The sequence below is a fragment of the Phycodurus eques genome, chromosome 22 (genome assembly GCF_024500275.1).
Source record: "Phycodurus eques isolate BA_2022a chromosome 22, UOR_Pequ_1.1, whole genome shotgun sequence".
Taxonomy (NCBI): domain Eukaryota; kingdom Metazoa; phylum Chordata; class Actinopteri; order Syngnathiformes; family Syngnathidae; genus Phycodurus; species Phycodurus eques.
The window spans coordinates 4,337,925-4,351,608 of NC_084546.1; the positions used below are offsets into that span (position 1 = coordinate 4,337,925).

The 13,684-nt window shown below is 45.7% G+C and overlaps 1 protein-coding gene across 13 annotated transcripts in view; it reads right to left on the bottom strand.

The window, feature by feature from the left end:
• Positions 1-2,199: 2,199 nt before the first annotated feature.
• wnk1b (WNK lysine deficient protein kinase 1b) overlaps positions 2,200-13,684 on the bottom strand; it is a 52,164-nt gene continuing 40,679 nt past the window's right edge. For 7 of the 13 annotated variants that reach the window (XM_061667699.1, XM_061667698.1, XM_061667695.1 and 4 more), the window contains 24 exons: positions 13,056-13,286; positions 12,839-12,909; positions 12,068-12,215; positions 11,877-11,993; positions 11,673-11,783; positions 11,554-11,605; positions 11,334-11,471; positions 10,208-10,841; positions 9,838-10,139; positions 9,707-9,768; positions 8,631-8,684; positions 7,726-7,809; positions 7,625-7,661; positions 7,475-7,548; positions 7,098-7,400; positions 6,747-7,021; positions 6,591-6,666; positions 6,380-6,509; positions 5,640-5,843; positions 5,322-5,414; positions 4,846-4,887; positions 4,285-4,442; positions 4,125-4,181; positions 2,200-3,980 (listed from right to left, as the gene is read on the bottom strand). In XM_061667699.1, the coding sequence (XP_061523683.1) occupies positions 3,576-3,980; positions 4,125-4,181; positions 4,285-4,442; positions 4,846-4,887; positions 5,322-5,414; positions 5,640-5,843; positions 6,380-6,509; positions 6,591-6,666; positions 6,747-7,021; positions 7,098-7,400; positions 7,475-7,548; positions 7,625-7,661; positions 7,726-7,809; positions 8,631-8,684; positions 9,707-9,768; positions 9,838-10,139; positions 10,208-10,841; positions 11,334-11,471; positions 11,554-11,605; positions 11,673-11,783; positions 11,877-11,993; positions 12,068-12,215; positions 12,839-12,909; positions 13,056-13,286 (3,858 nt within the window). In that variant the 3' untranslated portion in view covers positions 2,200-3,575. The other 6 variants (XM_061667688.1, XM_061667693.1, XM_061667689.1 and 3 more) reach the window with 6 other exon arrangements.

Consider the following 13,684-nt stretch of genomic DNA (forward strand, 5'->3'; position numbering starts at 1 on the left):
AGGCTTTGTGAAAAATATTTTTAGATTTGTACAGTTAACTAAGGTCATACATAACCACAGATACCATGTTTATATAAGCTTTGAATTTCTCTATTTTAATGGTCAGTATAACCCACGGAGTAGGGCAATTTAATTGAGCTTTTTCGAGTGTTAAATATACACAGAATATTTTAATCACGGTGCAATTTAACCAACATCAACGAAATGAATCACTGCGTTTTGCTGCCGTCGTGTGGACAAGAAAAGTATAACACACATAACGATAATTTAGACCAGTGTTTTCCAAACTTTGAGACAATATATTTTGAGACACACACAGTGAGAGAGAAAAAAACATAAATCCCAGTCACTGTCATCTATTTCAACAACTTTTATTTATTAAGTCTTTACAAATAAAGTAACAAATGTCATTGTATCTGTTTTAATATGAAGCTTTAACACTCTCTACTTAGTGCAAAACATACCGTTAAAGGCTGCTGATGACTCCCCATAACTTTATTTTATTTTTCACATCCAACCAGTTTTTTTTTTTTTTTGTCAAATAGAGAGAAAAGAAACCACTGAGTTAGGTAGGTGCTGCTACACACAATAAAACAGCAGATAAAACAAGTGAGGATTATTATTTTTTTTAAAAGCAAACACGAGAACATCAAAAAATTGAAATATGTGCTCGATACTGGACATGGCAGAGCTGGAGAAAGGAAATGACCACTTCTATGGTTAAATAGAAAAGGAAAAAAAAAAAAAAAAAAAAAAAAGAAGTGAGTCCTGCGATGGCACACCAACAGCATCTTCCTCTAAATATGGGCTAAGAGCAAATGCTACTCCTGTGATAAAGACTGTGATTCACCCCACTTTTAATGCAAGAACATTCACAATAACAACCAGCCTTTCACAGTTAAAGTCCTCCAGTAGAACTTCACAGTTAAGTCCACCTGTTGCTATAGAACACTGCAGCTTGGGTGGAGAAAACCTTTAGCGTTGAATGTACCCAAAGAAGTTTAGAATTACATTGTAATTGACTAAAGCAGGGATGGGGTAGCTTTTTCTTTTCTTTTGCATTTATGACAGGATAGGATCAAAATGGTTGTGCCTGTATGTGGCCCTACATCAGTGGATGTAAAAAGTCTACACACGCCTGTTCAAATGTCTGTTTTTTCTTTTTTTTTTGGGGGGGGGGGGCACAAAAAAAGAGAGACCAAGATAATCAAAATTAAAAAAAAAAAAACATTTTCATCATTAATGTGACATAACCTTTTTTTTTTTTTTTTTTTTTTTAAAAAGTCTTTTTGTGAGAGAAAATAAAAAAATATTGTGGTTGCACAGGGCTGTGGAAGGAATTATGAACATCTTAAAATAGTAAAGAGGTTTAGCATAAAAAAAGAGATACATCGAAAAAAAATGTTAAGAAAAGCCTAATAGAACATCTGAAATTTATTTGGGGTGAACCAGACACACTTTAAATGATGGCAGGTGTGAGCTGTTTCGTATTTAACATAAGTCTGAATGTGCTTGGTTGTAAGAGACATCCATCCATTTTCTGAGCCGCTTATCCTCACTAGGGTCGCGGGCGCGCTGGAGCCTATCCCAGCTGTCATCAGGCAGGAGGCGGGGTACACCCTGAACTGGTTGCCAGCCAATCGCAGGGCACATAGAAACAAACAACCATCCATACTCACATTCACACCTATGGGCAATTTAAAGTCTCCAATTAATGCATGTTTTTGGGATGTGGGAGGAAACCGGAGTGCCCGGAGAAAACCCATGCAGGCACGGGGAGAACATGCAAACTCCGGACAGGCGGGGCCGGAGATTGAACCCGGGTCCTCAGAACTGTGAGGCTGACGCTCTAACCAGTCGGCTACCGTGCCGCCTGTAAGAGATATATTTCTGTTTATTTTTACTACACCTCTCGAAAAGGTTACATATAAAAAAAATAAAAATAAAGAGTTATACACCCGTGTGGAGTTTGCATGTTCTCCCCGTGCCTGCGTGGGTTTTCTCCGGGCACTCCGGTTTCCTTCCACATCCCAATCACATGCATGGTAGGTTAATTGACAACTCTAAATTGCTCGTAGGTGTGAATGTGAGTGCGAATGGTTGTTGGTTTGTATGTGCCCTGCGATTGGCTGGCAACCAGTTCAGGGTGTACCCCACCTCCTGCCCGATGACAGCTGGGATAGGCTCCGGCACGCCCGCGACCCTAGTGAGGAGAAGCGGCTCAGAAAATGGATGAATGGATGGATGGACATGTTATAGGTCACATTAATGGTGGAAAAGGTTTCAATTTGTTATTTTTTTTTTACTTTGGTCTCATTTTTTTCACATCACAAAACCTAGTATTTGAATACGGGTGTGGATACTTTTTACAGCACTGTAGGTTACCCAGGACCACATAAAAAAAAGGGCGAATTAAAGGAAAAGGGGGCATCGCGACTTTTATTATTCACAGCTTGGTAGTCAAAATGCTGCGTTCATTCATTTGTAATTTGTCGTTTGAGGCTTCTCAGCTAAAGGCAACATTACACTAAACTCAAGTGGACATTTTTGAACACGTGGGACTGACAAATGGACGAAGTCACGAAACACAAACATGGCTTTCTTCTAATAATACAATCCTTGTCGTATACGGTACGTCCTCCCTAAACTCGGACAAAATGACGGCACTCTCGTATGGTCCTCGTGCGCTCTCCAGTGTTTGTACGGGAGGAGGGAGTCCTCGGTGGGTCAAGCAAGGCACTAGAAAGCGAATTAAAACTTGTTGCTTTGTACATTCACATTTATCTAACAGGGCAAGAGGAGAGAGTTTAAAGTGTCGTATTTAAGTACTGTGGAAGGAAAAAAAAAAAGTAGCTAGCATTCCATATTTGAATTGGAGGTCAAATGGTGGCTGAATTGTGATTGGTTAAGGCATTTTTTGTTGTTGTTGAGAAAAATGGAGCGCAGTAGTGAAAGGATGCTCTCGCAAATTCTTATGACTCCTAAAAACAATAATAATCACAGTGTTGTTTTTACACATCACACGACAATGTGTGCGTATAACAGGTCCGGCCATGCCAGATTTTTTTGTTTTAAATAGAATAACCATTAATCATGACATTCATTAAGAGAAATATTTATCTAAAAAAAAGCCAACGACGAGGTGAGTGTGGGTGTGGGTGTGTGTGTGTGGGCGCGCAACACGAAATAAAATCAAATGGAATCAAGACAAAAAATATGTATAAACTGTAGAAGATGTTGTTCTGAAGGTCACTTCACTTTGTTGTCTGCCTTTTTCAATGATTCTTGTGTTATTGCTTTGACGCAGAAGGGGGGCTACCAATTGTATTCAAAGATCGCCAATTTGCATCCGAGTGAATGCTAAAAGAGTTCCTCCTCTATTTTATACACACATTGCACATGTTAGCTAGAAGAGCTACAAGCAAAGACTGAGCAAAATGGTGGTGCTCTTCAGTGTTGTTGTGCTCTCCCATGTTTCACCCAAGATCAAACCTCTTTGGCAAACTTCCTCTTCTTCAACCCCTCAACCATGGAGTCCAGTCAGGCCGCTGTTCCAACGAGCCCTCCGCTAACCCCTACGTGGTCCTTGTGTTGGGTCCTCCCGGGTTGCTGACCGACTTGTGCATGAACGTGTGCAGGGGTCCTTGACCCGGGATCTGGCCGCCCATCGAGGCGGCGTAAGGGCTAAGCGGCTGAGAGGTGCTGACCAGCAAGGGCCCCGCGTGCGGTGTCGAGAGCCCGTGAGCGGGCCCGGACCATTGCGCGGTGTAGGCCGGGGCGGGCACGTACGGGATGAAGTGCGGCGGTGGTGGGTGAGGGTGGGGCTGCGCAGGGGAGGTAGGGGGCTGGCACAGCGAGCCCTTGCGGGAGGCCAGAGAGGTAGTCGGGTTGGAGGGCAGGTGGGTGGAAGCGGCCATGCTGCTCGGGCACAGCTGGCTCGGGGCGGAGAACTTCCTGCCCAGACCGGCGGACTGGATCACCTAAAGATGACGAGATCATGAAGAACAACGTTTATTGATCAAAACAGCAGCCTATTTAGGCAGTAAACTAGACGGGCCTGAATTCATTTCTGCAATTTGCTACAGGGCTTGAATGTGACTTGTGGCGTGTATTTTGGGCATTACCTCATAGCTGTGTCCTTGTGCTGGTGCCTGTTGCAGCTGTTTGGTGCTCTTCTTGCCCTTGGAATTAAAACAACAAAACAAAACTCGCTTAGCTCACTTAAATGCTTAATAACACATTTTTATGCTTTGTTGGAGAGCCAAATAAAGAAAAAAAAAAGACCTGTGAGAGGTCTCTGGCCCAGTTGTCCACCAGTTTATGGAGGTCATCGGTGAACGTTCCTTTGCGCTGGTGAGAGGCCGACACGTTGAGACACTGGGAGCCCCCCTGGCTCTGCCACAGGGGGCCGGAACTGCTCACTGCGTTGGTGCTGTTGGTCCCTGTGACAAGATACAAGAGAGTGAGACGTCCCAATGGCACCTCATGGCAAATAAAAATGACTTATTAGTGCATTTGTTTCGATTACGAGCACATTAAGACACATTTGGAGATCACTTTACATGACATTAAAAATGCAGCATTGACAACAGTAGCAGCAGGGAACTCTGGGTAATGTATTTGTAATGGTAAAAGCGGGGAAGAGAAGGTAATATGGAAGTGCTCAGGTGGTTAAACTGCAGGTACATGCATATTGTTATGTCAATTCAAGTACTTCAGCCTTTTGTCAAATTAACCACCAGTAGCGATGGCGACTTTAAACACGCTGAAATAACTGAAATGAAAGCGCGTGCGAAGAAGGATGGAAAGAAGAAGGGAGGAGCATAAAAGAATTGAGATAGTTACTACAGAGCTGGTTGCAGGGGCAGACTTTTTTCACCATCTTCCCTGCACGGCACCCAAAAGGCAAGAATGGGAGGATTGGGAGAGAGAGGAGAGTTAAAACCCAGCAACGCATCCAGATAGAAAGTTCTCTTCCAATTAAAAGACTAAAAGCAATTTTTGTCTGTGTTGCCAAGAGCACATGTGGCCCTCTAACCGAACCCAACTTCAATTTTAGCCTATCACAAACCCAAAAAAAAAGTCTGACGATAAGGCATGACAACAACAATGGCAAATTGAGGATAACTAAGTTACTTTGACAGTCCAGTGGCTTTTAACCGATGACAAGTACCCTAAAGCTGCTAATTTACACACGTACATAAAGATTTCCTATTCTAAAGGACGATAGCTTCTAATGTGATGGTTGGAAAAGAAGGAAAACAAGTAGAAAGAACACAGTACGACAGGTAGAAGGGCAAAGAAATGAAAGCGTTACACACAAAGAGCCAAGCAGGGCGTACTCAGAAAGCGCGTCCTCCTGCCGACAGGCTTGAAGGCCAAACGCTCGGAACCCCAGCTCAACTTTACGCAGCCTGAGTGAGAAGATGAAGAGAAGGAGAAGATGGGAGGGAAGAGTGCAACAAAAAGAGACGGGACAGAGAAAACGTAACATTGAGTTATCACAGAGAGAGAAATACAGGAAAGAGGTGAGCAGCGTGTTGATGTGAGTAACGACACATAAGCACGCGTTTGTTTGTTGGCAAGCAAAGATGTGAAAGATCGTAACCCCAACATGGTCTTGATTTTGTCGAGCCTACCTGGGGTGGTAGCACACAAGCTGGGCACGGAGAGAGCCGCCGAGCTGGTGTAGGTCGAACACAGGATGTCGCTGGAGGGAGCCGCCGTGAGGGGCCGCTCACCGCTGCGGCCGCCGTCGCCTGGATCCGCTAATCCCCCTGGCGCTAACTGAGCCAGCTGGCCGGGGCACAACGCCGGGACGCTCTGGGCCGACAAAGCGCTGCCTGGAAACAGCGGGGGGCAGCGAGGAGGCAGGGCGAGCGGCAAGGGAGACCGCGCGCGCACACAGACAGCGGTCGTCCACAAAACACACACACAAACACACGGGAAAACAGACAGAGAAGGCAGTCAGAAATGTTCAAGCTTGGAGCCTGCGGCAGCACCCACCCACACGTAGAACCAAGCAGACACACGTAAACACATACAGTGTACAGCGTTAAACGTTTGCACTGACTGTAAAATCACTGGTGATATAAAAAGTCTCCACACCCTGGTTCAAATGCCAGGTTCATGTAATCTAAAGAACTGAGACGAAGATATATCAATCCCCAGGTACAGCAGGGTGTGCGCAGTGGTGTATCTACATTATTTCAGTGGTTTAGTTTGACTTTCCCTCTCGAAAAGATAAAAAACATAATGGAAAAAGTTTTTCAATCATGTTTTTAGATTGCAATCCCCTAGCACTTAAATAGGGATGTTAAGACTTTTCACATCCACTCTCGGTCGTCTGAACGGACTGTTTAATAGCAGGAAAACCCACCTAGCTGAAGCGGACTCTTGCTACCGTGCGAGGAGCTGGTTCTGGACGATTTGCTTGATTTGCTCTTGGTGGGTCGTCTCCGCTTGCCGGCCAAGGCGATGACCGGGGGGAGTACAGCGGCTGGAGGAACCTACGCCCGCCGACAAAGATGAGGTTTGGTCTTTAAACTTCAATTTTGTCTAAGTTGTTCACCAAGTTAATTGTCATATACCTTTCCCAGCCTTGTGAACAGACCGTCTATTTCTTCCTTCTGACGCGTGTGAAGGGCCTGAATCTCACTCAAGTGTCTGGTGGAAGAAACAGGACAAAAATATGATGAGTTAAGCTCTTGTGAGGCTCCAGAGGAAGCGGGTGAGAGCCGCCACACTTTTCTTGGAGGCGGTTGATCTCCCGCTTGAAGTCCTCGTCCTCGAATTCTGAGTCGTTGTCGCTGCTTATGTAGGAGTTGTTGAAGGAGTTGCTGCTGTTCAGACTGGGCAAGGAGACTTTGTGGGCAGCGTCCAGACTCGGGGAGTGGGCGGGCTCGGCGGGCCCGTTCGCGGCCTGGGCCGGGGGCGGCGGACTCGGCCTGGGTTCGGTGCTCTGCTCTTGGGCCGGACTGACGGAAAACCTGCCTACTCGGGCCTCAGAATTGGTGGTAACCTGTATTAAAACACAAGACAAATGACAAATCTAAATAATAAATATCTAAATAATGAAGGCATGATGATATTTCTACCTGGAAGCGTCCGATGGTGGCGGTGGGCTTTGGCGAGAGGCACGGGGAGGAGAGAGGGGAAGGGCGTTGGGACACTCCTAGCATTTTCTGTGGAAGTCCATCCACCACATCTCCACCCTGTGCTCCTCCCACTCTGAGCGGGGACGAGGAGCCCTTGTGCAAACTGTTTTCCGGGCTGGAGAGACTGGAGGACGACGACGACGATGACGAGGAAGTGGTGGAGGAAGATGAAGAAGAAGTGGTGGAGGAGGATTCTGTGCAGGCTGGGTGCTGCGTGTGAGGCTCTTCAGTGGCCAGCAACACCTAAGCAATGGAGGGAATGTTGAAAAATAACAGCGAGAAAGGCAGATGAAATCATTTCTTCGAGACTTTCAAACCTGAAATCTCCCAAGTTTTACTCCAGCTTGAGGAGCAGCAGTTGTAGAGGCGTCTTCCTTCAGAGCTAAGGGAGCTGAAAGGTAAACGACATGTAAAATAACAAGATACTAGTCACATAAGATGTGCAAAGAGTATGTCACTATACATACTTGGTTGTCCCGACAGAGGAATGGCGCCGTGGGAAGCCTTAGGTAAACACGGAGGAAACAAATTAGCAGTGTCGATAAAATGCGTGTGGCTATGTTTGTACCTGTGTGGGTGTGCTAACAGAAACAGTCTCGGGGCTAAGGGCTCGTCTCAGCTGAGCGTCCAGGTCCTCCAGAGGTTGCTGGGACTGCAGAAAGAAAAGAGAGACCGCTTGGTTTTTGTGTGTGTGTTTTTAACTCACTCATAAAATTCCCAGACATACAGGATATTTTTTTTATCCTCTTCAAAGAATGACTAATATTACTGCAGCTTACTGAGCATTGTGACCGTCTCCTTCATATTTATTCATGTCTATATTATACTGCCCCCTGTTGGCCAAGGCGCGGACACAAGAAGGAGCGGCACAATGCCCATTGAATTGAAGCAAGAAAATGTGGCAATCACTGTTTATTATTCACATTCTATTTAATTATGTCATGAGAAACAAAGAGACAATAAATGCCGGTGGAATGCATACAGTACATAGATGATTATGCACACACAGAAGCACATATAAGCTGGGTAAGCTAAAGATAAATCATATTTTCTCTGGTTACGTGTACCATAAAATCAATCAAACCCCAGCGAGGTTTAACTGCAGTGAAGATCATTTTAATCCAAGAGGACACATCTCGCCCACGGGAGTTGCGTAAGAAGCAGGGAGTGAATGTCTGTGTGTCATTTTTACTGAGCTTGCTTCTCGCGCTTGAATGGAAGACTATTTTTAGACAGACAGCGGCCCTCGCAGACACAAAAAAAAAACAGTCTGGGAAATAAACGTCCATCAATTGTCTCCCCTCTTTTGCACTATATCTGTCAATTTGAAATGATTGAAGTGCACTTCGCTGCCTCTGTGATTATCGGTTGGCAACATCTATCCAGACATCGTAAAACATTCAATGTGAGTAAAAGCAAGAAGACATTATGAAGACGTACGGCACTTGTGAATAGCAGCAAAAATAACAACACCTGAGTGAGACACGATCCAGGGAGGGACGGCGGGAGTTCTGAAGGAGAACTGGCCTAATCTCGGAGAGGAAAGCAGGAGGGATGAGATTTGTAGAGGAAAAAATAGTCAGTGAACTTGCATGCAAGATGAGTTGTGAGGAAAGTCAATTTGTTAAAACATGATGAAGTTTTTCTCTAAATGTTAATTGGCAGTGTTACCACAGGTTCAAGAATAACTAGTGATCTTTTACAGTACAGTGGTGCCTTGAGATACGAAAGACCTTGACACTTGAGTTTTTCAAGATACAAGCCATCATTTGGCTGATTTTTTTGCTGTGACTTGAATTTTTTTTTTTGATATAACCACTGTGTGGTGGTGGCAGTGAATTCAATTCACTTCACAAGTTTACTGTAAACAAATAATAATAATAAATAAATAAAAAAAAGAGAGAATTACACTTGTATTTTATAAAGCACATGGCTTCAGCTTTGGCGAACATGTCCATTAAGTTTAATAATAACAAACAGTGGAAAACACCTTAGACGGGCTAATGAATAGCATTGTGTTGCGGTTGCTTTAAGCAACGAATTTTTGGACATAAACTGTGGAACAGTACATGTAGACAGATAATATAACAATACTCACAGTCATATATTCTTTATCCTCTGCAAAGAACGACTAATATTACTGCAGCTTACTGAGGAGTGGCTGTCTCCAAATATATCAGTATGTCTGTATTATACTGCGCCCAGGTGGCCAAGATGCAGGTACCAGAAGGAGCAGCACAATGTCCATTGAATTGAATTAAAAAAAAAAAAAAAAAAAAAAAAAAAAAAAAAAGAGTCAAAAACTGAATAACTCTTGACATTCTATTTAATTATGTCATTAATGTATGTTTTTATAGAGTACGATATTATAGTGTTTTTTTCTTATCAAAAAAACAATTATTATTATATATTTTTTTAATGGCACATCCATTAATTTCATGATTTGAGATACTGGTGTTTTGAATTACAAGTGTGGTTAGGGAAGATTTAATCTCACACCTCAAGACACCCTGTATAATTAAAATTGAAAGCACTGCAAAGGCACTCACCGGTACCCTAGATAAGGGGGCTTTGGATGGAGTGTTCTGGCCAAAGTTGGTGGCAGAGTTTACTGAGGAAATAGCAACAATTACATCACTGAATAAGCGGAAGTCCCAGGACAGCCATTTAAAGGATGTACCAGATGGTGCAGAAGTGGAGATAGGTGTGCTGGGGCCCTCCACGGGGCTGGGCGAGCCCAGCGCCAGGGTGGTGGGGGGCTGAGGAGGACTGGCCAGCTGGCCGGGGCCGGCAACTGTGGTGGAGGTGCCCAGCGGGGAGGACGTCCCCCCCACCGAGGCTCCGGAGGTAGCGTCGGCAGGCAGCAGGTCGCCCTGGGGGGAAACCGCCCCTCCCCCGAGGTCCATGAAGAGTGAGCGTAGCTTCTTCTCCAGAGCTTGGATGTCATCCGGCTTGCTTTGGCAGTCCATGGATGCGTCACACCTGGGAAATATCACTGAATTCCATTACAAAGTGACAAATTTGATTGGTCCAGCTCTATTAAAACTCACCTCGAGTCACATTCACCACAGTGAGCGTGCGTCTGCCCAGGCAGGACAGCTATCTGTGGCTGTGAGTGCACCGAGGTCGGTTGGACTGAAGAAACATTGGAGGAAGAAGGTGGGGGAGCTGCGGAGGAGGAAGCAAACTGAGGACCAACCACAGCGGTCGCGGGGACGACGCAGGAAGAGGTGGATGAAGTCGATGATGTGGGAGAGAGCGAGCGATGATCGAGCGGAGTTTCACTGGCCGGGAGTGTGGTCACCAGGGAGAGGGGAGGGGATGTGAGCATCGCCGGGAGAATGTTGGAGACACTGCTGAGGGGTAAGGTGGAAGGGACTGAAGCAGGAATGGATACTTGGGCCTGCGACAGAGTCACCACAGCAGCGGAGGAGGAAGCAGTAGGAGAGGCATCCGAGACCTCCTGGTTTGAACTAGAAATGCCGCCGCCAGCTAAAGCTTCGACTGCAGGAGTGGATGCCTGTGAGGCGAGAGAGGAGGGTGGAGGATGGATGGAGTGCATGGAGGCTGGGGCGGTGCTTGGTCCCGGATCCAACTGGCTCCTGTTCTGTCGCAGTTCCGAGAAAGCTTGCTGTAAACTGACTGCTCCTGCTGATTTCGACAACCCCAAACCTTGAGTTGGAACTGAGGAAAAATAATAGGAATAGAAATAATAAGGATATATTTTTTGGTGCACTTCTATAGACTTATATTATTCAGCCATGGGAACTTTATGTCATGCTCCTGTCATGTTTGATTAACCTTCAGACGGTCTTACTCCAATCCACCGGAAGTACTCGGATAAAAACCGACACGCTGTGACTTAACGGGAATAAACCCCGGTGAAGTGTGTAACGTATTTGGGACAAGATACAGTACAGATTATATATAGTATAATAACATTGGAATGGCTCAGTATGTGGATAAATTAGTTGATACTGCTTTAGAAATGTATAAACTGAACATGCCTTTCAGAATGCTCAGCTAAGAACCGCAACAAAGAGGGGGGAAAAAAATTTGGATCGAAAAAAAAAAAAAAAAAAAATTAAAAAAATAAAAACTATGACCAAAAATTGATAAATTGCCCAGCCCTACAAAAAGTGAATGGTGGACAAGGAGCTCAAATAAAATGCTTACCCGGTTCAATGGAAGATGCAGGGGATGCGGGAGCTGCGGGAAGGCTGAATTCCTTGAGCCTGACCTCAGGTACGGGGCTGACAATGAACTTGCGACCCGCGGAGTGGACCACTTGTCCTGTTGCGCGAGGGGGCGTGTCTAGATAAACACAATGGTTGTTTATTTTGCTCGAACTGGCTTGTGCATCTAAATGTTACAACATTTAGCTCAAACCGATCACCTGGCATGGGGATTGATATAGCAAGATTCGGCTGTGCCATGTCACCGATCATCTGGAAGCCAATCAAACACAATTAATTGTCAACAATCGACAGCATGATGCACCGGTTTTGCATTCACCTGGCTGCTAGCGTCCCTCTCCAAGCCCTTTTCATCGGCGTTCTCAATCACCTCCCGGACCTGCTCGATGAACGACTCCCTCTCGCCCTCCAAGATGAACTCGCTCTGGACCTGGGCACCATGAAATCCACTTTTAAATCCTCGTAAGGGGTATAAAAAAAAAAAAAAAAAAAAAAAAGAAAGAAAAGCACCAATCCAACGTACCATGATCTGGGCTATCTCCTCTGGGTTATCGCCATCCAGGTCAAACCTGAAGGTGACCATCTTCCTGTTGTGCGTCTCCAGTTGACACTCTGCTACTCTGTCTCCACGGTTGGATATCTTCACATAGACACAAATACATTAAGATACTGCCGCAAGGGGTGTCTCGGATGTCTGGCGTTTTCTCCGATTACATTGAGGACATTGAGTTTGGCTTTGGAGATCTTCTCGTGCCGCGACCGGCTCCGCACGGAACGTCTCTGGTGTCGCTTGGCGGAGCGGCCCTCGTGGCGGCCTCCCCCTCCTCCCTCATTGCCATCGCTCAGGCCCTCAGAGTAGCTACTGAAATGGTCGGTAAAAAGAGCAAAAGAGGCTAAACAAGAGTGTGGGGGGAAAAAAATGGTACATTTCCGATAAATTTCCATTGAAGTTAAGCTGGGGAATTTTGGAAATATTTCAAAACGGAAACTTTCCATGGGGATGAAGGGAATCTATGGGAGTTAACTGGAAATCAAGGGTAATTTAATGAAAAGGTATTTTATTTGACCATAAAAACAAACCATAAGCAGACATCCATGCAAATTAGATAGCTCTCCTTGCCCCATTACAGTACCTTAAATGTTCAATTTTCTTTGTTCCACTTTACTTGAGCGGCAGCACACACATTTCTGGTTCCTTCCTGCTCAGTGGCGGTGCTAGCGTGACGACTCCACAAGGGGACGCAAATTAAATCAGAACAGTCCAGTTGTAATGGATTCCTGCGCGTTGCCGCTCCTCCACAAATACCTCCCTGTGCAGCCGCAAATATTACACATTCCAAAAACCGCCACTGTTCCCGCTTACTCACTTGGATTCCTATAAATTCCCATGGAAAGTTTACAACTTTTAAAATTTCTGGAATTTTGGAACCCTAATTGTGTGTCACAGGTATTTAGATGTGATCAAGATGCATTATTTATTATTACCTCTCTATGGATGCTTGGGTTAGGGGTGGCTGCAGTTGGAAGCGAGACAGGTCGGAGGGCTGAGACACGGACTGAAATGCACACAGTAGAGTCAAAATACAGAAGCAATACACACCAACATTTGGGAGGATCAACAATGACTGAAATTATTACTAAACAGACAAAGGTTTGGGTTCTTCAGGGAGGAGGGACGTTCTCGACATGCCACGACCAGTACCTGCGGAGAGGCTTCTGTGACCGTATCGGGCGGGGCGGGCACTACACTGATGATTGGCACCGTGGTGGCCAATGGGTGAGACACGGGCACGGGAAGAGGGGAAACAGGAAGCGGCAGAGGGCAGGGAGGGAGGGCCACGGCCGCTGTCGGCAAGGTGACGGGAGGGGGCGGCGAAGGAGAAGGAACGAGGCTCGCTGAGGTTGCGGTACAGGTGGGCCCAGTGACACCGGGCTGGGGTGAAGAAGCGGAGGAGCCGATCAAAGGGGGAAGAGGAGACAGAAAAGGAAAGGTAAGTCAGCAAGGGGATGGACTAAAGAAGAATGTGGGAAAGGGTGCAGCACACGCACACGCACGACACCGCTGAGGTTACCTGAACCAGTGCTCGCTGAGCTTGGTATAGAAAAAAAATGTGGTTGATAGTGGGAGATGGGCTGAGGTCACACGACTAAGCACACACACGAGAGAGTGATGAGACAAACCCGACATAGGCGGCATGCCGACGAGCGCAGAGGGGGGGGGGAAGCAAAGAGAAGCCAACTGAGCTGATGCCAGTGTGACGTCATTAAAGTCAATATAAAAAGAAAACATTTATTTATGTAGTACTGGTAACACATGACTGTCTGTACAGA